This window comes from Carassius carassius, chromosome 8 (genome assembly GCF_963082965.1).
Source record: "Carassius carassius chromosome 8, fCarCar2.1, whole genome shotgun sequence".
NCBI classification, from domain to species: Eukaryota; Metazoa; Chordata; class Actinopteri; order Cypriniformes; family Cyprinidae; genus Carassius; species Carassius carassius.
The window spans coordinates 30,606,582-30,630,386 of NC_081762.1; the positions used below are offsets into that span (position 1 = coordinate 30,606,582).

At 40.5% G+C, this 23,805-nt stretch overlaps 1 protein-coding gene and 1 long non-coding RNA gene across 2 annotated transcripts in view; one reads left to right on the forward strand and one right to left on the reverse strand.

The window, feature by feature from the left end:
* Window positions 1–23,805, forward strand: part of LOC132145718 (uncharacterized) — a 383,521-nt gene that overhangs the window by 79,332 nt on the left and 280,384 nt on the right. The window lies entirely within an intron of this gene.
* Window positions 1–23,805, reverse strand: part of LOC132145715 (cytosolic 5'-nucleotidase 3-like) — a 62,932-nt gene that overhangs the window by 11,051 nt on the left and 28,076 nt on the right. The window contains exons 5-7 of the mRNA XM_059556939.1: window positions 23,653–23,738; window positions 10,373–10,462; window positions 10,128–10,290 (exon numbers count right to left, since the gene is read on the reverse strand). Of these exons, the coding sequence (XP_059412922.1) occupies window positions 10,128–10,290; window positions 10,373–10,462; window positions 23,653–23,738 (339 nt within the window). The remainder of the gene's footprint in view (window positions 1–10,127; window positions 10,291–10,372; window positions 10,463–23,652; window positions 23,739–23,805) is intronic.

The window sequence follows — 23,805 nt, forward strand, 5'->3', positions numbered from 1 at the left end:
GTGAAAGTATTCAGTTGTTAAGTGATGACGTAAGAAGCGCTGTTTCCGGGTCCAGGCCTCAACTCGCTTCACTTGAGAATATGACCTCAGCAGCCGTTTATGAGCACTGATTATTCATATTGATAATTTAAGTTAAATGCTTTCAAACTTACGATATACACTACAGTCTCCGTGCTCACAGCGTCCCAAACACAAATAATTTTAAGATATTTTTTTTATATTTATATTTTCATTGTCTGGCTATCTGGAACTTCAGTATGGAGTTAAAGGTTAATGTTATAACCTTTTCACTAGTATTCTATCACAGTTTATATTAGCACCTTTTGTTGTTTTCTCGTGGTAACTGATAGAGCGTTTGGACACGGAAGCGCTGCTACGTGACGTCAGACTCAGAGGTGGGTAGTAACGAGTTACATTTACTTCGTTACATTTACTTGAGTAATTTTTTGGGGTAACTAATACTTTTCGGAGTATATTTAAAGATGGGTACTTTATACTCTTACTTGAGTAATTTTTTGGGGAAAAATCTGTACTTTTACTTCGTTACTATGGGCGACGCTCCTCTCGTTACTTTATCTTAATGCAATAAATGTTATGAATGCTTCAGTTTATTCCAAACGCGCCGTCTACTTTTCTCTGGGCAATGAGCGATGCCCATTCGTGAATGATTCATTCTTTTGAGTCAATTCTGTTCAAAGGCTTGATCAAACCAATTGGCAAACGAGTGAATTGGTTCATGAATCAGTTTGAATGAGTCGTTCAGTTCCCTGCCACACGCGCTGAGCATCTGAAGCGGTTCACTCAGAGTTTTAACATTTAAGAACATCAGCAGCGTTGAAAACGTGGCTATGGAACTCCACTGAAATGAAAGCAAATCTGCAAAGGCTATTATTTGTTAGCGATGGAGATCCTTATTAGATGAACACCGCGTGTGCTGTCTACTGTTTAACAGGTAATAACTTGGGCTACATTCGATTACAGTACACGATACCACTGTGACATTAGTTTGTTGTACGTGTGTGGCTTATAACAGAGGGGAGTCAAGTTGAATGCAGCTTCCAAAAGACAAAAAATAGCCGATTAAGATTTTATTAATTTTAATACATATCATCAGCTGCTAAATTCAGATCTGTGATTGCTTGCTGGCGCTGAGCCAGAGATAGATGCGTTTATACAGCGCTGCACATTATAACAAATCACACATGATTCTTTTGAGCTTATTAAAGCATTGGCCAATCAGAGGTGTTCAGATGAGTCATCGCTAAAATGCCGGTGCTTCCTTCACTCGCTCGCTGACTGAATACCTCTTTCTGGCGAATTCTCTCGTCAGAAACAACAAAGTGCAGATGTGTGTACGAATCTGTAAATAAGATATTGATTTCACAGTGTTAACAGTTTCAGTGATTTAATGGGAGTTTCTGAGAGTGATTGAAATCTAGACTGTCAGTGAAAATGATCTTTAATAATGTAAATGTTATTTGCTCTCTTTCTGAACAATGAAAGATTAGTAGCAATATTTATATCACATTAACTTTCAATGTTAAATTCACATTTAATATAAAGTCAGTCGTATTAAAAATATGTTATGGCATGATACCTATATCTGTTACTTAAGTAAACAGACAGGGTTTTATAATAAATTACATAAATTGGAGTAAAGGCTGATGAAATATATACATTTATACACACACACATAACATACATTTTATCTATATATCTAAATAAAAATAGGCTCAGTATATATGACCAAAAGTAACTAGTAACTAACTACTTGAGTAGATTTTTTATCCGATACTCTTTTACTCTTACTCAAGTAATTATTCAAGACTAGTACTTTTACTTTTACTTGAGTAAATATTTCTAGAAGTACTTTTACTTTTACTTGAGTACAGTTTTTGGGTACTCTACCCACCTCTGGTCAGACTTAATAAGCGAATAGACTAAACAAAAGCAAAGTACGTGGATTTAAACACTTGCATGCCATCGTGCTGGATATTTAATGGTGAGAAAAGCAGCAAGCAACACGAGAAAGGGCTTGACTTGTACCAAAGTTTATAGAAATGATTATGTAGCGTGACCCCTCCAGCGAGCTGCAGCTTATTTGAAGTTGGTATTGCATTTTGGTTCATAATACATTATGTTCATAAATTTGATGCAAAGTATATTTTTTTACAGGATTTTAAGGTTTTAAACTGGCTTTACCATCAAGAAAAGAGGAGCATTTCAATTATAGGCCATATGTACTTTTCACCATCAAAAGGAAGCAGGTGCATAAACACACTTCTTTTTTTATTGTTTATTCCATGTAGTTCCGAGAGCATGAGGTGCATATTTTGATTTTTTTCAAATACTGTACATCAAGGTAAGTGCACAAAGGTCTCTCTCACACCCTCTCTTTCTCTCTCTCTCTCTATCACACATACACACACACTATAATTTGCTATTATACTCCATATAACCCCATACAAGTCAGAAACTATGCCTTTTTTTGCACAGGCCTATCTAAAGGGTTAATGGTCCCACCTAGTGATCAACTGTAAAAAATAACAAATGGTACCTCTTCCCAACAGGAAAAACCACCAACAATCAAGAATCTCACACACACACAAACACTATAATTTGCTGTTATACTCCATATAACTCCATATACAAGCCAGAAACTAAGCCTTTTTTTGCACAGGCCTATTTAAAGGGTTAATGGTCCCACCTAGTGATCAACTGTAAAAATATTTTTTTTTACCTCTTCCCAAAAGTGAAAACCACAAACAATCAAGAATGCATGATTATATGGTGTCATGGCTTTGCAATCAAAAAATGTCGTTATAATGGAAGTCAATGGGGCAAAAACAGCCACCAACAGCTAATTAGGGAGAAAAAATTTAAATCTAATTCTGCACAAAAACTAACAATGCATCAAAGCCAATCTTGTTACTAATCTTTGACATGCCCAAGACTGTGATAAAAGGTAAAATACAATCCAGTCCACAATCACTTTTTAAATTGAAAATATGTAATTTTGTGTTTTTTTCCCCAAATCAGTGACATCATTTATGAATTTGGTAATTAAAAAGTTAAAATCTTGGAATTTTTTTAAAAATTTGGTAGTTTTGATCAGGACTGAGGCTGATTAATAGATTTATGCAAAAAAAATTTGAAAAAAATATTTATCTGATACATTTTTACAGCAGTTTAATTTAGTGGATGTTTTCATCCACGAACATCCCGAAAGGGTAGTGAATTTGCCTACAGTGTACCGTTGAGTTTTTGAAAAATTTCAAAGCATTTTCCCAAAATATGGGTCAAAATAAGATTTGTCACCAAAAATCATTCCATTAGCTCAAACACAGAGAAAGTTGTGGCCAAAATAATACTCAACTTTAACCCCCCGAGGGGACGAAAACGTCCCCAACAACCCACAAGGGTTAAACTAAACAAGTGCCGCCGAAAACAGATATTCTGTGATAAAGTAATCCTTATGAAAACAACAAAATATATTTATATTGAAAATATAAATTAAAATAGGCTATAGGCATAATATATAAAAATATTGATATTTTGCACATTAATCCATGTAGCCAACCCCCTAAAATAGGCTACCACTTTTAATGCTCCGATGCAAAGTAAACCACAATTTCTTTTGAATATAACGTATAATATAATATAAATAATACTGCACACCTTTTAAATGTGTCAAATCTAAAATATGGTTTAATACCATGTAGATTAGAGAAAATGTTATCACAGGTTCAGGCACAGGCTTGACATTTATACACACAAAGGTGGACACACTCTAGACTTAATCATCAGTAGGGCTCTAAACATTTCATCCATTGTTATTAAGGATGTAGCACTATCTGATCACTTGTGTATTTTCTTTGATATACTGATCTCTGCTACCACTGAATCTAGATCTGTCTCTGTCAGAAGGAGATGCATTAATGAGAACACTAATGTGCTGTTTATGGAGGCAATATCTTTAACACCAAACATTTCTGCAGGCTCTGTTGAGATTCTCCTTGACTCCTTTAACTCAAAAGTTAAGAATGAACATCATTAAATGTTTTAAATTAATTTTTATTAAGTTTTTTTTTATCATTTTCAAAGTTTTTAAATTGTTTTATTTTTGTGATTATTTTTCTTCATGATTATTTTACTTTCTTTTATGTAAAGCACTTTGAATTACCAATGTGTACAAAATGTGCTATATAAATAAACTTGCCTTGCCTTACCTCTTTCATCTGGATATCTATTACAGTTTCTTTAATACCACACCAATCACACAATCATGTAGGGTGTTTTCCTATTATATGTATTGTTGAATAAAAACGTGTGTCTAAGTCTTAAACCAGAGATAATACGGTCTTCTTTCCTTCTCTCACTTGAATTCCTTCCTCTTTCGAACAATGGTTGTATTAAGTGTAGATGCCTTCCATTTTGCTCATTATCCCAATAAGATTGCCAGTTTTTATTTATCTCATTTTTTATTATTGATTTGAGTTCTGCTTTGCTATACATTATTTCCATATCTATATTGTCCTTGTTTTGCTCATTTGTCTGCTGCTTCATTCCTTGCTTCATTCCCTGATACAATGCGGTACCTACTCGCATCTCAGCTTGTCTAAAAGACATTTCTTACTGGATGAAGGACCATCACCTTCAACTCAACCTTGCCAAGATAGAACTGCTTATGATTCCAGCAAACCCATCGTTTCATCACAATTTCACAATCAAGTTAGGTACATCAACCATAACTCCTTCAAAAACAGCCAGAAGCCTTGGAGTTATGATTGATGATCAGCTGACTTTCTCAGACCACATTGCCAAAACTGTCTGATCCTGCAGATTTGCTTTATTCAACATCAAGAAGATCAAGCCCTTTCTTTGGGAACATGCTGCACAACTCCTTGTTCAAGCTCTTGTTCTGTCCAGGCTGGACTATTGCTATGCCCTCTTGGGAGGTCTTCCAGCCAATTCTATCAAACCTTTACAATTAACCCAGAACGCGCAGGCAAGATTAATTTTTAATAAGCTGAAAAGAATACATGTCACACCTCTGTTTAAATCCATATTGGCTTTGCTGGTAATATTGCTGGAATGACACTGAACTCATTTAATTTCATGTCCTGCACAAAGTGCTTAATGATCAATCCAAAACTGTTAACTTTCCTTTACCAGTGTTCCCAACATGCCTCAATTATACCTTTTGTCGGGTGACTATCTTTGTGACCTTTAAGGTTTGCCCAATATGTCAGTATCAGTTGCTTTCTTCTTAATTTAACTGTCATCTCCCAGATCTCTACCCGTAACGCTGGAACTGGAGAAGGATAAGCTCCACAGTAAATTCTCAAAGATTGTGCTTGAATTCTCTCTAATTTTCCTAATTGTGACTAAGTAGCTGAACCTTATGTCATACAGCCATAATCTAAAACTGCTTTTATCATTGTCGAATAAATAGTTTTTAATGCCAGTCGATCAGCTCCCCATTCACACACAGAAATACACCTCATCTCATTTAAAATCTTATTACATTCATCCTCCATCTATTTTATGTGTATTCCACATACCTATAAATCTTATCACTTTAACCTTTTCTGAATCTTTATTATATATATCTTTATTATATATATATATATATATATATATATATATATATATATATATATATATATATATTATATATATATATATATATATATACACATACATAAAGGTCCTTCTAAAAAAAATTAGCATATTGTGATAAAGTTCATTATTTTCCATAATGTAATGATAAATTAAACTTTCATATATTTTAGATTCATTGCACACCAACTGAAATATTTCAGGTCTTTTATTGTTTTAATACTGATGATTTTGGCATACAGCTCATGAAAACCCAAAATCTCAAAAAGTCTCAAAAAATTAGCATATTTCATCCGACCAATAAAAGAAAAGTGTTTTTAATACAAAAAAAGTCAACCTTCAAATAATTATGTTCAGTTATGCACTCAATACTTGGTCAGGAATCCTTTTGCAGAAATGACTGCTTCAATGCGGCGTGGCATGGAGGCAATCAGCCTGTGGCACTGCTGAGGTGTTATGGAGGCCCAGGATCAGTGTTGTGCCAGTTCATACTTAAAAAGAACTAGCACAAAGTTCAGTTCACACAGATGATAATGAACTAGTTCATGTTCATAGTTCATTTTAAAAAAAAAATTAACTAAGTTCACATATCTAAAAACGAACTAGTTCACGTTCATTTGTTAAATTCTTTTTAAGATAGGCCACTATCTTACTCAATAGAACCTCTTTACCATCCATTACCAGCTGCAAATCACTGCCACTCCAAAACTAATCAAAATTATTGTACCAATAAACAAGAGACAATTATTTATACATTTCAAGCTTTGTGTATTTGATGTATTTGTCATGTCTGTGTGAGGCATACACTGAGTTTCGTTAAGTTAGGATGTGCTCTAGTTGACGTGCAATGCAAGTGAGCGCACGGGCACCTCCGTTATATTTGTTTCGTCGGCCTATTCATTAATACAGGCAATTGGTTGATGAAAAGTTGATTAAAATTAAGATACAATTTATACAAAACGAAATTCACTTTAAAGAAAGGCTTTCTATAACAACTTCAACGGTCAAAATCATGTCGGACCCACTCCATGTCTCATATTGCGCATCCTATCTTACTCGGTCGTGCTGTTCACTTTTCATAAATCAACATAAATGGAAAAAAAAATAACATTATAATATTTTAACAAATATGAAACGCGCTTTTTTAATGGCTACAACAGTATAGTATGCCTACATAGCCTACTCTCTATTTGTACAAATTTCTGCACATTAATTTAATTCTGAATTTTGCACACACAAGTTTAAAGGCATTTGTTCAAATCAAGTTCACAAATAATTGTGCGTGCATTTATTAGCCTAATCATTATGATACTAAAATCCTAACAAATAGGCTATGCTATGTACAAAAAATCAGATGAGCGGTTAAGCATTTTCCTCCCATAGAAAACCATTATAAGAACGCTTAATGTGGCTTAATGCAGATTAGAATGTCCCCTTATTATGTCGAAATAACGAGATATCGATACTAGGCTACTGTGTCCACTGTGGTCTCCTTTTTGATCAGCGGAAACGATTTTTGCTTGTTTGGGATCTGACGTTCCAGTGTATTTGAAAAAGCTAAGCAAACTTTCCTGTCTTTTTGTCATTTTCCCCCTGCGTGAAACGATCGAGGCTAACAGCAATCTCAACTAGTACAACAAGCGCGCAAGTCATGTGTCACAAACATTGAACACTACACAAACAGTATTTTTTTTTCATTTAGGCAATTAATTTTAGTGACACAGGAGGTGCCGGATCCAATGTCGGAGGTGACGGAACATGTTCCGGCTCAAATTAAGCCCTGGTAAAACCTGTCTTTTCAATTGAGCGTGAACGTGAACTGCGCGTGCTGTTCATTCCTGCCAGAGTGAGCGCCGCTCTCGTTCACGTTCATTGTATGAAAAGTAATTCGTTCAGTTCAGCGTTCGGCGAAAATATGAACGCGTTCAGTGAACGTCGTTCATTGAATGCGTTCATGCACAACACTGCCCAGGATGCTTCGATAGCGGCCTTAAGCTCATCCAGCGTGTTGGGTCTTGAGTCTCTCAACTTTCTCTTCACAATATCCCACAGATTCTCTATGGGGTTCAGGTCAGGAGAGTTGGCAGGCCAATGGAGCACAGTAATACCATGGTCAGTAAACCATTTACCAGTGGCACTGTGGCACTGTGAGCAGGTGCCAGGTCGTGCTGAAAAATGAAATCTTCATCTCCATAAAGCTTTTCAGCAGATGGAAGCATGAAGTGCTCCAAAATCTCCTGATAGCTAGCTGCATTGACCCTGCCCTTGATAAAACACAGTGGACCAACACCAGCAGCTGACATGGCACCCCAGACCATCACTGACTGTGGGTACTTGACACTGGACTTCAGGCATTTTGGCATTTCCTTCTCCCCAGTCTTCCTCCAGACTCTGGCACCTTGATTTCCGAATGACATGCAAAATTTGTCCAAAAGTCCAGTGCTGCTTCTCTGTAGCCCAGGTTCTGTGTTTCTGGTTCAAAAGTGGCTTGACCTGGGGAATGCGGCACCTGTAGCCCATTTCCTGCACACGGCTGTGCACGGTGGCTCTGGATGTTTCTACTCCAGACTCAGTCCACTGCTTCCGCAGGTCCCCCAAGGTCTGGAATCGGTCCTTCTCCACAATCTTCCTCAGGGTCCGGTCACCTCTTCTCGTTGTGCAGCGTTTTTTGCCACACTTTTTCCTTCCCACAGACTTCCCACTGAGGTGCCTTGATACAGCACTCTGGGAACAGCCTGTTCGTTCAGAAATTTCTTTCTGTGTCTTACCCTCTCGCTTGAGGGTGTCAATGATGGCCTTCTGGACAGCAGTCTTACCCATGATTGCGGTTTTGAGTAATGAACCAGGCTGGGAGTTTTTAAAAGCCTCAGGAATCTTTTGCAGGTGTTTAGAGTTAATTAGTTGATTCAGATGATTAGGTTAATAGCTTGTTTAGAGAACCTTTTCATGATATGCTAATTATTTGAGACAGGAATTTTGGGTTTTCATGAGCTGTATGCCAAAATCATCAGTATTAAAACAATAAAAGACCTGAAATATTTCAGTTGGTGTGCAATGATTCTAAAATATATGAAAGTTAAATTTTTATCATTACATTATGGAAAATAATGAACTTTATCACAATATGCTAATTTTTTGAGAAGGACCTGTATATATATATATATATATACACAAAATTTTAAACACCATTTATAAGACTACTTCTCAACATTATTTGCAGCTGTTTGCATTTTATTAATCTACATTCCTACCTCAAATTCACCTCATTCTTGGGTCTAGTTCACGCGAATGACGGAAATTGAGCGTCTGGCAAGATATGCGCGATTGGAGCTTCGCAAATTAACGTCAGATGTCCGAGTTGAAAAATGTAAACTTCGCGTCAATTCACGCCACATTAAACAATCAGGAGCCTGCTCAGGACTCACTCATTCAACATGGAGGAACGACTGATGTTGTCAGTGAGCACTCACCCGGAGCTATATGACAAGTTCATATTTCTATAGAGACAGGAATAAAAAGGACCTTGCTTGGAAGAGTGTGTTGTAAATACACATTTAACTTTTAAATCACGTATTTATTCAATTATTTTTTTTATAACGGCAGTGAAAAGTGGTCAAGATTTTGAAGCAAAATAAAGTGCATTTATCCATCATATAAAAAAGTCCTCCACATGGCTCCAGGGAGTGAATATAGACCTTCTGAGGTGAACCGATGCAAGAAAAATATCAATATTGAAAACTTTATTAACCGTAATCTCTAGCTTCTGGTAACTGTCGTAACTTGTGTTCACAAGAGAGTTCACGCTGATGCACAGTGGAAAGAGCAGAACAAAACACCGGTCACGAATTAGAAGTACAAAACAAGGATTTGTATAGAAAAATATCAGAGGATTTCGATAAGCCGAGAGGAAACTGGTTTTACTTTGCTGTAGACAAAACTTTGTTTTCGTGAGACTAGTATATTCTTACCGGATCTTACACAACGCCTTCGTCCTTCGTCATCTGCTGGAATGAAACTCTCTCGGAAATGCTTGTACAACAGTTAGCGGAAGCTATATTATATTTTTAAAAATGCTCTGTGCATTTAACAAGTTATTGATGTTTTAGTTTTTTATTTTTATTTTTTAGAAACATCCAACCCATTAATTAAGCTTTCATTAGTTCATTGTTAAACCACTGCTCCGGGTGTGTGTTCACAGTGTGTGTGTGTGTGTTCACTGCTCTGTGTGTGTGCACTTCGGATGGGTTAAATGCAGAGCACAAATTCTGAGTATGGGTCACCATACTTGGCTGAATGTCACGTCACTATATTTTTTAACTATTTGTGGTATTTGTGGTCTCACAAATTGTTAGGTCTGCACAACATATAAATGACTATTCAATATTAGGAATTAAACAGCCAAAAATAGAAATGAAAACTGAACAAGAAATGTATTAAAAATCAATTGATCCATATTAATTAATTATTTTGACAAACACATGATGGATGTTTGTAAAGAAACTTACAGACTCGTCAAAGTCCATGTAATTGGAGAAGACCTTAACATTAGGATGGAACACACCAGCTTGTCTGATCACTTCCTCTAACACATCCCCAACTCCAGCAGAAAAGATCAGCAGAGGAACGGACAACTGATGGAGATGATCAAAGAACTGCTGGTATCCTTCCCTGATAAACACATGATCAAACCATGATTATTAGCGATATTATAACCCACTACAACACAAATTAGCTTTGTTAATCATCCTACCTCAGCATGGCTTCAGACTCTCTCACAACTAGAGCCAAGTCATCCTTAATGATCTTCTGCTGCACAAGAAGCTCATGAGCTTTAGTCCACCTACACACACACACACACACACACACACACACACACACACACACACACACACACACACACACACACACACACACCACACACACACACACACCAGGCAAAATATAAAGATGAAACTATAGTTTAACTGAAAAAGTAGGGAAAAAAAAGGCTAATGTTTCAGGTCAAAGTGTAAAGGATATTTTGTGCTTTAGTCAACCTTATGGGCCTTTCTTGGCTATTTTGGATTACTACACACCTAACCTGTTTTGGCTTTGGGCTTTTTTTTCATCAGCAGTATATCACAAAATTAAAAATAACTTTTTGGACTGTGACTTTCTACTAATTTTCAGTTTTAATTGTAAGGGTGCAGTCGTTTTTCGCAATACAGATGTAAAAATATATTGCAGTAATAAGAAACATGTTGGCCCTATTATTTTTTGTTTCATTGTTGATGTCAACGCTACTGACATGACATTCTCAATCAAAATCATAAATATACATTTTCACAGAATGTATTCATTACCAATATATTGAACCATCTCTTTGTTTGTCTTAATCCCAAACAGAGTCCAGACATCAGAAAAGTATCTGTCAATGACCGTGTTTTAAAGGCTATTTAGATTTGGGAAAAACATGTGTTATGGACTTGAGTTTTTGGGAGACAACATCATTTTGTAGACTTTCTGTCGGCATATGAAAAAGGGTTAAAGCTTAAGCAATAAAGAGTATGGAAATAAAAACACATGATTTACAATGCATAAACCAGAAGCAACAATATCTGCAGAATTGAGAATGGTTGACCATTCTCAAAACATAAAATATCAAATTTCAATTTTTTATTTTTGTGTTTCAGAGGAAAAATCAATATTAAAGGATCTCTCTAGGCCTGTCATGAACTTGTGACAAACTTGCTTGATGAAAAATTGTCCAAGAAATGATCGCAATAAATTATAATATTGTCGTTCTAAGAACAGTTTCACTATATAATGTTTCAACATATAATGATAATGGCATAATAACACAGGTACACCTTTTCCAAGATCAGTAAACTTTTATTCTATTTTATGTCAAATTCCGAGCAAGAAATACCAACATGTTGACTTTGTGTGGCTTAAAATTAATTAATTTTGTATGTTTGTATGTTATGTGTATATGCCAGTTAGGGATGCTCATATTGACCGTTTAACCGTTAGCCGAAAGTAAACATTTTGACAGATGAAGGGGCCGTTCACATATCGCTTCTTTTTTTGCTCAAGTTCATTATTTCATAAGCAATGGGTGGACCCTTAAAGACGCACTAGGGAAGAGCGGTGTTTTGTTGTGTGGATGTAACGGTGTCCGGATGAATGAATGTGTGAACGATGATGAATGAATGAACAAATAAATTCCGTATTGGGTGGGTAAAAGTTGAGCACCGTTCCTGGACCGTCACTTCGGTGTGACCTGGTAGAATTGGACTCAATTAGTATCCACTTGAGAGGGATGAATGTATGATGAGCCTTGATAATAAAAGGACAATTAATGACTGATTATCCCTTAGATAAAGGGAAAAAGTATGCACGAATAAGCACTCTGGCTCAATAAAGAGTGTAGAACGTGTGAATGAGTTTAGGAAAATAGTATCAATAAAGTTTGAATCAAGATCTATAATAGGTTTTTGCATTTTGGATGTTTGTGTGAAAGGGGAGAAAATTCTATGAGCCCAGTGCAGTGGGAGTGGAAGCAAGGGATGAAGTGTCTACATTAAAGTTGTATTACATGGGTGGACAAAAAAGGAAAGAGAAGTAAAAAATAAAGAATTATTGTTAGAAATTGTTATCTAAAAAGTGATAATAAAATAGAGCAAATAAAATAGACAGTCAAATAATAATATAAAAAAAAGTGTAAATGCATGAGACAAAATAAACTAAATTCAAAAGAGGTATGACACATAGTAAAGAATAAAAAGTAGGGTAAAATTGGTAAAAATATAGTTAAATTAAGTGAAAGGAAAAGAAGAGATTGTAACCAAGTTACTATATAAAACTAAACAGTTGATTTTTGATGGTAATAATATAAATGAAGATATGGCAGCCACACCAGTGGAAATAATTGGATTAAAATATCCACTGTGTAAAGAGCAAATAAACAAAATCTAAAAAAATGGCAGAAGAGAACAAAAAATATGATGACAAAATGGCCAAAGAAGGGACATTTGATGTGGCATTGTGTGAGGAAATGGAAACTGATAAAAAAAACTATAAAAACTACAAGCATCAATATGAAAAGCGAAAAATGAGACAAAGAGGGAAGAAGAGAAAGAAGTAATTGCCCTGTTTAAAAAAGAAGGTGAGGATATGTTGAATAGTCTTAAACAGGCTAGGAAAATCCTGAAGGGGCAGAGAAAGATAACATAAGAAAAGAAAAGTTATTTTCAGAGCCTCCCCCCTATTTGCCAGTACAAGGAGAGTTCCCAATACTCAAGGGAACAGTGGAAGTAACAGGAGAACTAGAGTTAGAAGGGCAGATAGAGATGGATGATAGAGAGGAACCAGCTGTAAAAACACAGAGGTAACCCAGAAAGGAAATTGCAGAAAGTTTGCATCTTGATTGTTACAGGCAAGCACGTACAGCATTAGAAAAAATGAAAGCTAATCGGGAAGATAAAACCTGGTTTGAGGAAGGATTAGAAAAAAAGAGGAGGAAAGATAGAGATATTGTAGCACAAGTACAAGCTATGGAAGAAGAAATGAAAGAGAAAATTAGAGAATCAGGGAAAAGAATACAAGAGGTAAATAAGTTGGAGAGAGGAAAGAGTAAGTTGTTCTATGGTAGTGAGGATGAGAATCAGGCAGAGGAGTTACTTGATAACGGTAAATGGGAACAGGGCAGAGAAAAAGGGACACTTAGACCACTGGCCGCACAGCTCCCAATTTTAATCAATCAAGGGTGAGCAGGGACAGTATGTCCCCTGAGCTTCACAGGACCTCGTGGGGCTTGTCACCTGCCTTCCTGATATTCATGAGGGAGCGGGGAAATGGATTAGGATGTTTGAGGAGGAAACAATGGGAAAGCTATTGTCAGTGGGTGATGTTAAAGCTCTACTGGCTAAAATTATTGGAGGGACAAAGTTGGATGAAATTCTTCTTACAACGACTTTAAACAGAGCAGTGAACTCTCATAATATGGATGGGATTGTTTTTGATGCATTCCGCCCAGCAGTATGGCAGGCATTGTGTGCGGAGTATCCGATCAGACTGAATCCTAAATCACTGAAGGGAGAAGAGGATGGGGACAGAGAAAATCCAACCACATATGTTCAGAAACAGCTGAAAAGGTGGAAACAAGAAACTGAGGGGGACCCCGAGGGAGACCCATTAATGGCAACATTGTTTAGACAAGCTGTGATTGATGCTATGCCGCCAGCGGTAAAAAGCAGCTTTAAGAACTCACAAAGAAAAATAAGAAAAATATTCAAGGTTCAGTAACAAATGCAGCAGCAGAACAAATGACTATAATGCCTCCAGTAATTGCTCCACAACCAACTCTTCAGTCAAGCCCACTTACAGCAGTCCCTCCAAATGAACACTTGAACTCTGTGCCCATAATAAATGTTTAAACTCAACAGCCAGGACAAATGGGATGGAGAAAAAAACCCATACAACAAGGCCAAAGAGGCAGAGGCAGGCCTCCAGGTTTGTGCTGGGGCTTTGGACAGCCCGGGCACAATAAAACTGACTGTCCAACTTGTCCATGGCCACAGCAACCTCATGGTGGAAGGCAGGGCTCCAAACAAAAAAATCGAGTAAGGAGCCATTGGCTCCTATAAGAAAAAAACTTAGGTGCCAAATGATTTTTTTAGGTGCCACAGAATAAACATGTTTTATGTGTTTTATTTAAATTATTTATTTTACATTTTAACTTTTTAATCATACTGATGTGTTTATGTCCCATCTTTTCTTGACTTTATCAGCATTTTAATCCATCTTGTAGATGACCTGGGAATGAAGGTTCGCTTAAAGTGGGAGCTAAATGTCTTTTCCAACTTGAAACATACAGTCATGCGTTGTTTATTACACAAAATCTGTACCAATATCATGGACCATATGTCGGGTCTCGGGGCTAATCACCTGTCTTTTTGGTGTGGGTGTGTGTGTGTTGGGATGGTTTGACAGCTCACCGCGTCTGCCTGTTTGTGTTTTCCCCGCCTCCCTTGTTTCCCCGTTGTTAACCTTAATTGCTCGCCACCTGTTCTCTATGTCCTTCTAATTTTTTCCCCTTTATTATTCCCTGTGTTTCTCTGTCTATTGTCAGACTGTTGTTATTCATACCAATAGCTCCGATCATCTAGCAGCTCTTTGAACTCACCTTGTCGTGTCTTGTCCTCAGGCTCCAGTGTGTTTAGTTGATTCCTCTGCCCTTGTTCTTACAAGCCTTGAGCTCCTAGTAGCTTCCAGCTGTTCATCCCTCCGGTCCGGCGGTTATACGTACTTCTATGAAACGTGACTCAACTGCTACTCATCCTGTCACTGCGAGTGAAACGTGACTCATCTGCTACTCATCCTGTCACTGCGAGTGAAACGTGACTCATCTGCTACTCATCCTGTCACTGCGAGTGTAACCTGTGAACCGTGACTCTTCTCCTCTGTTTCGAATAAAGCCTTGAGTTTACCCGCATCTGAATCCAGCCTGCTTTCTCCTGACAGAACAGTCTGACCAGATTATGGATTCAGCGGGATCTGATCCGCTTCGCTCGGCTCTCGTTCAACAGGGAGTGTTGTTAGGGCAGCATGCCACCCAGCTCAGCACCACCGCGCAGGATGTGGACGTTCTCAGTGCCCGAGTCTCCGAACTCCTCACACGGGTGGACGATCTTCAGCGAGAGGCAACGAGCCGGGGGCCCGTTCCTCACATCAGTATGTCACACGAGTCCGAACCCCATGCCAACAATCCGCCGGTCTACGATGGCGATCCTAACGCCTGTCAAGCGTTTCTCTCCCAATGCTCGCTGGTGTTTTCTCTGCAGCCCCGGCGTTACGCAAATGAAGAGACCAAGGTGGCTTATGTCCTTACACTCCTCTCGGGCCGTGCCCGTGAATGGGGAATCGCCGTATGGAGATCGCGGGCTCCCTGTTGTGCCACCTTCTCGGATTTCAGTCTAGAGATGGCCAAATTGTTTGATCGCTCTGCTCAGGGTGACGAGGCGGCGGCCCAGTTATCACGACTGTCTCAGGGGAGGAGCTCTGTCACTGACTATGCTATCCAGTTCCAGACTTTAGCTGCGGCATGCGGCTGGAATGAGAGCGCGCTGCGCGCTCGTTTTCTTGAGGGGTTGGATTTCGCCATTTCGGATGAACTCGCGGCCATAGAGCTCTCGCGGGAATTGGATAGGCTCATTAGTCTCGCGCTCCGCATTGAGGGTCGTCTTAGTCGGCGCCACCAACAACGGCAAACACCCGCCCCGTGGCGCCACCTAGAGTCCTCCTCTGCCAGTTCAGCCGGCCGACAGCCCTCGGAAGAGGAGCCCATGCAGTTGGGTCGTCTACGGCTTACACCACGGCAGAAGCAGGAGCGTCTGTTGTCGGGGGCGTGTCTATACTGCGGCAAGGGAGGCCACTTTGCCCTTCAGTGTCCGTTAAAAGCCAGGGCCCACCAGTGAGGCGGAGAGTCCTGGTGGGCACGGTTCTCAGCTCAAGCTCACCTGCAGCACGCACTCAGCTGCCGTTCCAACTCTCCTTCCAGAGTCGTTTACACACTGGACTCGCCCTTGTGGACTCAGGGGCTGAGGGGAACTTCCTTGATGCTGCCTCTGCTCAACGTTGGAGAATCCCGCTTGTTCCTTTAGTTAGTCCCGTTTCAGCATGGTCATTAGCTGGCCGTCCCCTTACCACCATCACCCACGTCACTCCTAAGATAGACCTCCATATTGCTGGCAGTCATCATGAGCGGATTGAACTGTTTATTATTGATTCCCCTAAGGCTCCTTTAATTCTGGGACACCCATGGTTGCACAAGCACAATCCCCACATTGATTGGGTTAGTAATTCTGTTTTAGCCTGGAGTCAGTCTTGTCACGTGTCATGTTTGGGTGCTGCTTTTTGTCCTGTCTCTGTGTCTTGTGTTCCTCAGGAGGATCCCTCTGACCTGACTTGTGTTCCGGCGGAGTACCATGATCTTCGGGCGGTCTTCAGTAGGGCCCGGGCCACCTCGCTACCTCCGCATCGCCCTTACGACTGTGCCATTGATCTCCTCCCGGGCTCTTCTCCGCCTAAGGGTCGTTTATATTCCCTTTCAGGTCCTGAGAGAGAGGCCATGGACAAGTACATACGTGAATCACTTCAGGCTGGGCTCATCCGCCATTCCTCCTCTCCCGCTGGTGCAGGGTTTTTCTTTGTTCAGAAGAAGGACGGCTCCCTGCGGCCTTGTATTGATTACAGAGGTTTGAATGACATTACGATCAAGAACAGGTACCCCCTACCTTTAATGTCTTCTGCTTTTGAATTATTACAGGGAGCTCGGGTCTTCACCAAGTTAGACCTGCGCAACGCCTACCACTTGGTGCGCATTCGGGAGGGGGATGAGTGGAAGACGGCATTTAACACCCCTTCGGGACACTACGAGTACTTGGTTCTTCCGTTTGGTCTGACCAATGCTCCAGCCGTTTTCCAGGGACTCGTCAACAGCGTGTTGGGTGACATGATTAATCAATTTGTCTTTGTGTATTTGGATGATATTTAGATTTTTTCTTCTTCTCTCCAATTACACACCCAGCATGTCAGACGGGTTCTCCAGCGGTTACTAGAGAACCAGTTGTTTGTCAAGGCGGAGAAGTGCGAATTCCACGCTGAGTCTGTTACGTTCCTTGGCCATATTATTTCTACGGAGGGGATCAAGCCTGATCCCGCTAAGATTGAAGCTGTTGCCCAGTGGCCGGTCCCTGACTCCCGGAAGGCTCTGCAGCGTTTCCTGGGTTTTGCCAACTTCTACCGGCGTTACATCCGGAATTTTGGTCAGATCGCTGCACCGCTGACAGCCTTAACCTCCACTAAGGTGTCCTTCAGGTGGAACCGGGAAGCGCAGGTAGCCTTTGACATTTTAAAGTCCTGTTTTGTCTCTGCACCTGTTCTGATGGTTCCAGATCCGGAGGCCCAGTTCATTGTCGAGGTTGATGCTTCGGACGTTGGGGTTGGCACAGTTCTATCTCAGCGTTCCCTCCATGATGGGAAGGTTCATCCTTGTGCATTCTTCTCTCGTCGTCTCAGCCCTGCAGAACGTAACTATGACATCGGCAACAGAGAGCTGCTGGCGGTACGATTGGCCTTGGGTGAGTGGCGTCATTGGTTGGAGGGGTCAGCGCAGCCCTTCTTGGTCTGGACGGATCACAAGAACCTTGAATACGTCCGTTCGGCCAAGAGGCTGAGCTCGCGTCAGGCCCACTGGGCGCTCTTCTTTGCCAGATTCAACTTCACCCTCTCGTACCGGCCGGGATCAAAGAACACCAAGCCTGATGCCCTCTCTCGCCTGTTCGGTGCTTCGGGAGGGGAGTTTGCGGCCGAGGCCATCCTTCCTGAGGGGGTGGTGGTCGGGGCTCTTTCGTGGGGTATCGAGCAGCGAGTTGAGGAGGCCGGTCGAGGGGTGCAGGTGCCGGGAGAGTGTCCGGCGGGCAGGTTGCCGGTGCCGGCTGCGCTGCGCTCTGAGGTCCTTGAGTGGGGTCACTCATCCAGGTTAGTCTGCCATCCAGGTATTCGGAGAACGTTGTCTGCCATCCGACAGCGTTTTTGGTGGCCTACTATGGCCGCGGATGTTAGACAGTTTGTGTTGGACTGCCCCACATGTGCCCAAAGTAAGCCTGTCAATCACCCTCCTGATGGTCTACTGCATCCTCTTCCTATCCCTTCCCGTCCTTGGTCACACATTGCCCTTGATTTCGTCTCTGGGCTTCCTCCTTCGAAGGGAAACACTGTAGTTCTCATGGTGGTGGATCGCTTTTCCAAAGCGGTTCATTTTATTCCCCTGCCCAAGCTACCCTCCGCCCGGGAGACCGCCCAACTGGTGGTGGATCACGTCTTCCGTCTCTACAGGTTACCGGTGGATGTTGTTTCAGATAGGGGTCCCCAGTTCGTCTCCCGGTTCTGGAGGGAATTTTGTAGACAGATTGGGGCCTCTGCTAGTCTGTCATCTGGTTTTCATCCTCAGACCAATGGGCAGTGTGAGCGAGCCAACCAGGATCTAGGAAGAATGCTCCGCTGTCTAGCATCCAACAATCCGAGTTCCTGGTGTCAGCAGCTCTACTGGGCAGAATACGCCCATAACACCCTTCCTGCGGCCGCGTCAGGTATGTCCCCTTTTGAGTGTGCTGTTGGTTATAATCCACCTCTGTTCCCATCACAGGAACCCGACGCAGCGGTTCCATCCGCTCTGGCTTTCGTCCAGCGCTGCCGTCGCACCTGGGAGAGAGTCAGGAGGATTTTGGTCCAAACCTCTGACAGAACCAAAGCTGCAGCTGATCGTCGCCGGTCCTCTCCTCCTACCTATGTGTGTGGTCAACGGGTTTGGCTCTCTACCAAGGATCTGCCTCTCCGGGCGCCTTCTCGTAAGCTGGCACCCAGATTCATTGGGCCTTTCTGCATCACCAAGGTGGTTAGTCCGGTGGCGATCAGGCTCAAGCTCCCTCCTACTCTTGGTCGGGTTCACCCGGTGTTTCATGTTTCCAGGGTCAAGCCTGTGTTCTCTTCCCCCCTTAATCCTGCTTGCAGTCGCCCCACCCCCCCACCCCCTCGTCTTGTGGATGGATCTCCTACCTATACGGTTAAGAGATTACTCGATGAGCGGCGCCGCGGCAGGGGGTTTCAGTATCTTGTGGACTGGGAGGGGTATGGTCCAGAGGAGAGGTGTTGGGTGCCGTCCCGGGACATTCTGGACCGCTCGTTGATTGAGGACTTCCGGCGGCATCGAGGTAGGCCCCTTCCTAGAGCGCCAGGTGACGCTCCTGGGAGGGGGGGTACTGTCAGGTCTCGGGGCTAATCACCTGTCTTTTTGGTGTGGGTGTGTGTGTGTTGGGATGGTTTGACAGCTCACCGCGTCTGCCTGTTTGTGTTTTCCCCGCCTCCCTTGTTTCCCCGTTGTTAACCTTAATTGCTCGCCACCTGTTCTCTATGTCCCTCTAATTTTTTCCCCTTTATTATTCCCTGTGTTTCTCTGTCTATTGTCAGACTGTTGTTATTCATACCAATAGCTCCGATCATCTAGCAGCTCTTTGAACTCACCTTGTCGTGTCTTGTCCTCAGGCTCCCGTGTGTTTAGTTGATTCCTCTGCCCTTGTTCTTACAAGCCTTGAGCTCCTAGTAGCTTCCAGCTGTTCATCCCTCCGGTCCGGCGGTTATACGTACTTCTATGAAACGTGACTCATCTGCTACTCATCCTGTCACTGCGAGTGAAACGTGACTCATCTGCTACTCATCCTGTCACTGCGAGTGAAACCTTTGAAACGTGACTCATCTGCTACTCATCCTGTCACTGCGAGTGTAACCTGTGAACCGTGACTCTTCTCCTCTGTTTCGAATAAAGCCTTGTTTACCCGCATCTGAATCCAGCCTGCTTTCTCCTGACACCATAAGCATCACTTGGCCCCCGAGTATAGTTTGGGGTCCTCCTCAATGCATCCTGTAAACGTTCTCATATTCTCTTAAAAATAAAGGCGCGATATGTGAACGGCCCCTTAAACAGCACCAAAACTGTATTTATTGTTTGAATTTTGTTATGAATTTGGAATAATTTTAAAGCTGATACTTTGTAAATTAAAAAGTAACAAAGCACAAAGCTTTTTGTGATTACTGGACGGCAAGTGCAGTTCAAATAATGAAGTTCATGCATTAACAGAACACAGCATGGACTAAGATGAAGAAGAAGCCTTATGATTATAAACGAGAACTGTTAACGATATTGCCAATATCCACACAGATGACAGCTTTACCTGTTGTTTGTTTAAGTTATGAACGAAATAGACGCTGTTTTTCTGCACTTTCTCTTCAAGTCTCCATCATTTCTCTCTCTCGCGCGTTTATCAGGTGTGTGTCACCGCTGCTGCGCGGCAGATGAGGACTGTTTAAAACTCTTTTTCCCACTAAAACTTTGATGCGCATTCTCTCAATGCGCGAACATAACAAAAGATGTGAATGCAAAACAATCACAAAAAAAGGCATTACATTTTTTTAAGAGATAACATGTAAATACATAGGCCTAGTCGCCAGTGGCGACCTCAGCAAAAACTTCACTCGCATTTTAATATTTATGGTCGCAAATGCCACCGTTTTAGTCGCAGTTTGGAGCCCTGAACAATTTATCTAATAAAGTAACAAACTGACTCCAATATTTTTTTCCACATCATGCTAAAGTTTACAGACAAACACTACAATCATATTCATCCATCGGAATTAATTCAGTCCGATTCAACCAAAAATTGTGCATGTAAACATAGCCAATGAGAATGGTATTTATTACACCTTGGCATTCAACACAGTCATAACACAGAGACCACAAAAAGCTCCTCACCCTCACACCTGTTTCACACATACTCCGTCTGCAGTTTATATGCGGTGTGTATTTTTTCTGTACACTTGTTAATGGTTTCAAGCATTCACACAGCACGTAGAGTGGTCCATCTGCAGCAGTGCAGAAATCATTTCTGCACCCAGTCTATTTTTGCTGTGCTGCACATGCTGAATTAAAGTGATAGTGCATTGTTTGTGGTAAAAATGAACATTGACTGAGACAAAAATGTAGTGGTTTCAAAATAAATAGATATAATTAAAGTCTACTGTGTTTCTCAGTCAACGCTTAGCTTTTTGGCTAGGTTTAAAACAAGGAAAAGTGCCCTTTTAGATAAACAAGGCATCATAAAAAATGTGAAGGTAGAAAATCAAAGCTCTTTAAGGACAGCAGGATTTCTTGTAATAACGATGTAAATGCAAAAGAAAAGGCAGAGGATTAAACCGTTTCTGTCAGAGGGATGTTTTAATTTAAAATGTTTGTGATAGCTTACTTTTATTGTAAGTAGGCTTAAGCTGCGTTTAAAAGTGTTAGCACTTGCTTGAACAACTTAATTTACAAATCTAGAAGTCAAATGCACTGAATACTACGTTGTTTATATATACAGCGTTTAAACGTGAATATGTCCATGAAAGATTCTATTACTATACTGTGATAAAAGAGGATCAGAATGCTGAAAAAGCATTTTGAGTAACAACTCATTTGAAATCAATATAATGGATAAAAATGTTGTTTCTGGTAAACATCCGTGGATCAAGTGATACCAAACTTTCAGAAAGTAAGGACATCCTATTGATTTTTTTCTTAAAATAACTGGTTCGATCTAGGTTTTAAAATTTGAAAATAAAACCTCAGATGAACAACAACACATGGCATATAGCACTGTGTCATTGCTTCTTTAACCAAAAAAAATAAAATAATATAATAATAATAATATTGGAAAAAGCCAAAATGGAAAAGCCATGGGTGAAAAGATTAGGACACCCTTAATGTTAAAATAAGAATTAAGAGGGTAAGCAGCAGTAAGGCACTGCTAATCAATTGCATTTAATCAACTGATCATCAAAAAGTGTAAGCACCTCTATAAAAGTAGATGTTTTGGTTTGCTGGTCTGGAGCCTTCAAGTGTGTGTTAACACAATGAACACAATGAAATCCCTTCATTCGACAGTGAGGTATATTATTCACAAGTGGAAAACATTCAAAAAGATACCAATCCTCCCAGAAGTGGACATTCCAGTGAATTCACCCCAAGAACAGACCGTGTAACACTCAGAAAAGAGACAGTCAACCCAAGAACATTACCGTAGGCTCCACAGGCCTTAACATGTTAAATGCTAAAGTTCATGACAGTAAAATATGGGACAAGTATGGCATGTTTAAAAAAATGCTTGCCAGAAGAAAGCTTTAAAAAATCATGGCATGATTAGGTTTGCAAAGTGTTTGCTCCAATTAGTTTGTACACAAGGTGTTAACACTGGCCGGGCCGTTGTTTCACAGATGAAAAAGAAAAGGAAGACACTCACCGAAAAGCGCTCATGTGAGGGGATTATGATGTATCTGCAACTCTAATTTAAATGAGTATAATGACCGTGCTATCTGTCATATCCACTAGCGAGAAATAGCACAGAGACTGGACAAAGTTGATTGTGAAATGGAGTTTGAAAGGCTTCACATTCAACTTTCCACATACACTGAGCCACTACAGCAGACAGAAACGCACACAATTATGTGAAAATGTGCGGTTATTGCGAGTAACCTCGTAAACACGCTCCTTAAATGAGTCCTTAATGATGGGAAAATGTTGGGAGAAAAGCGAATGTTTGAGTCAGATCTTCCCATAGGTGTAATTTGTGGGTGGGACATGTCCCCACCACTTTTTCCCAGGGTCGATATTGTCGCTACCACTTTTTGAAAGTAATTGAAAAATTGAGAAGGTGAATATGTTGGTATTTTTTTGAAAAAAAAACAACAACATGCAAACACCGTCACCGGCAGGTTTACTTTTTTTTTTAAGCTTATCTTTGCTGTTTACCTCACATTATGCTATGGAGGCCCTCTTTCATGTTTTTTTATTTGATTCCTCAGTGTTTGCTATATAGCCTAATACAGCATGTAGTGTAGGACTAATCATTTGCTATCGTTGACTTGATTGCACAGATACTATTTAAACTGAACTGAGTTTAAATGATGAACTGCCTTTAACCGTCATTTTGCATTATTGACACTGTTTTCCTAATGAATGTTGTTCAGTTGCTTTGACGCAATGTATTTTGTTTAAATCGCTATATAAATAAAGGTGACTTGACTTGACTAGATTTTCACTGTGTGGTTTAAGACATGTTGTTTTGGTTCCCTCTAGTGTTTTTATAGGTAACTAGCATTATATATCTCTTTTTACGGCTAACATGATACACTTCAGTAAGTGGTCTGTATCTTTCAACATCCCTTCTGATGTTCATTCATGTTGATTTCAGCTCTGATCATCAACTATTTAAAAAAATTGGTCAATGGTGCAAATAACTCCTTTTATCAGCTTATACCGATTATTGGCAGATATTTTGGTGCATTCCTACATACACTTTCAACCCATATAACAAATAATGGTCAGACTTGCACCCTCATAGGAATCACTTTCTGTTTGTTGTTGAGAGATACGATGTGCAATGAGAAGATGTTTCTCACCATTCAACCATGAGTGGTAACTTCTCTTCTACTGAGCGTTTGGAATCGATCTCTATAGGGTAGAAAGTGTCCAGAAGATTCTTCAGCTGCAGAAAAACAATCCTCAAACATTTCAAGAAGACTGTCCTGGTCATTAAAAAGAAATCTATACAG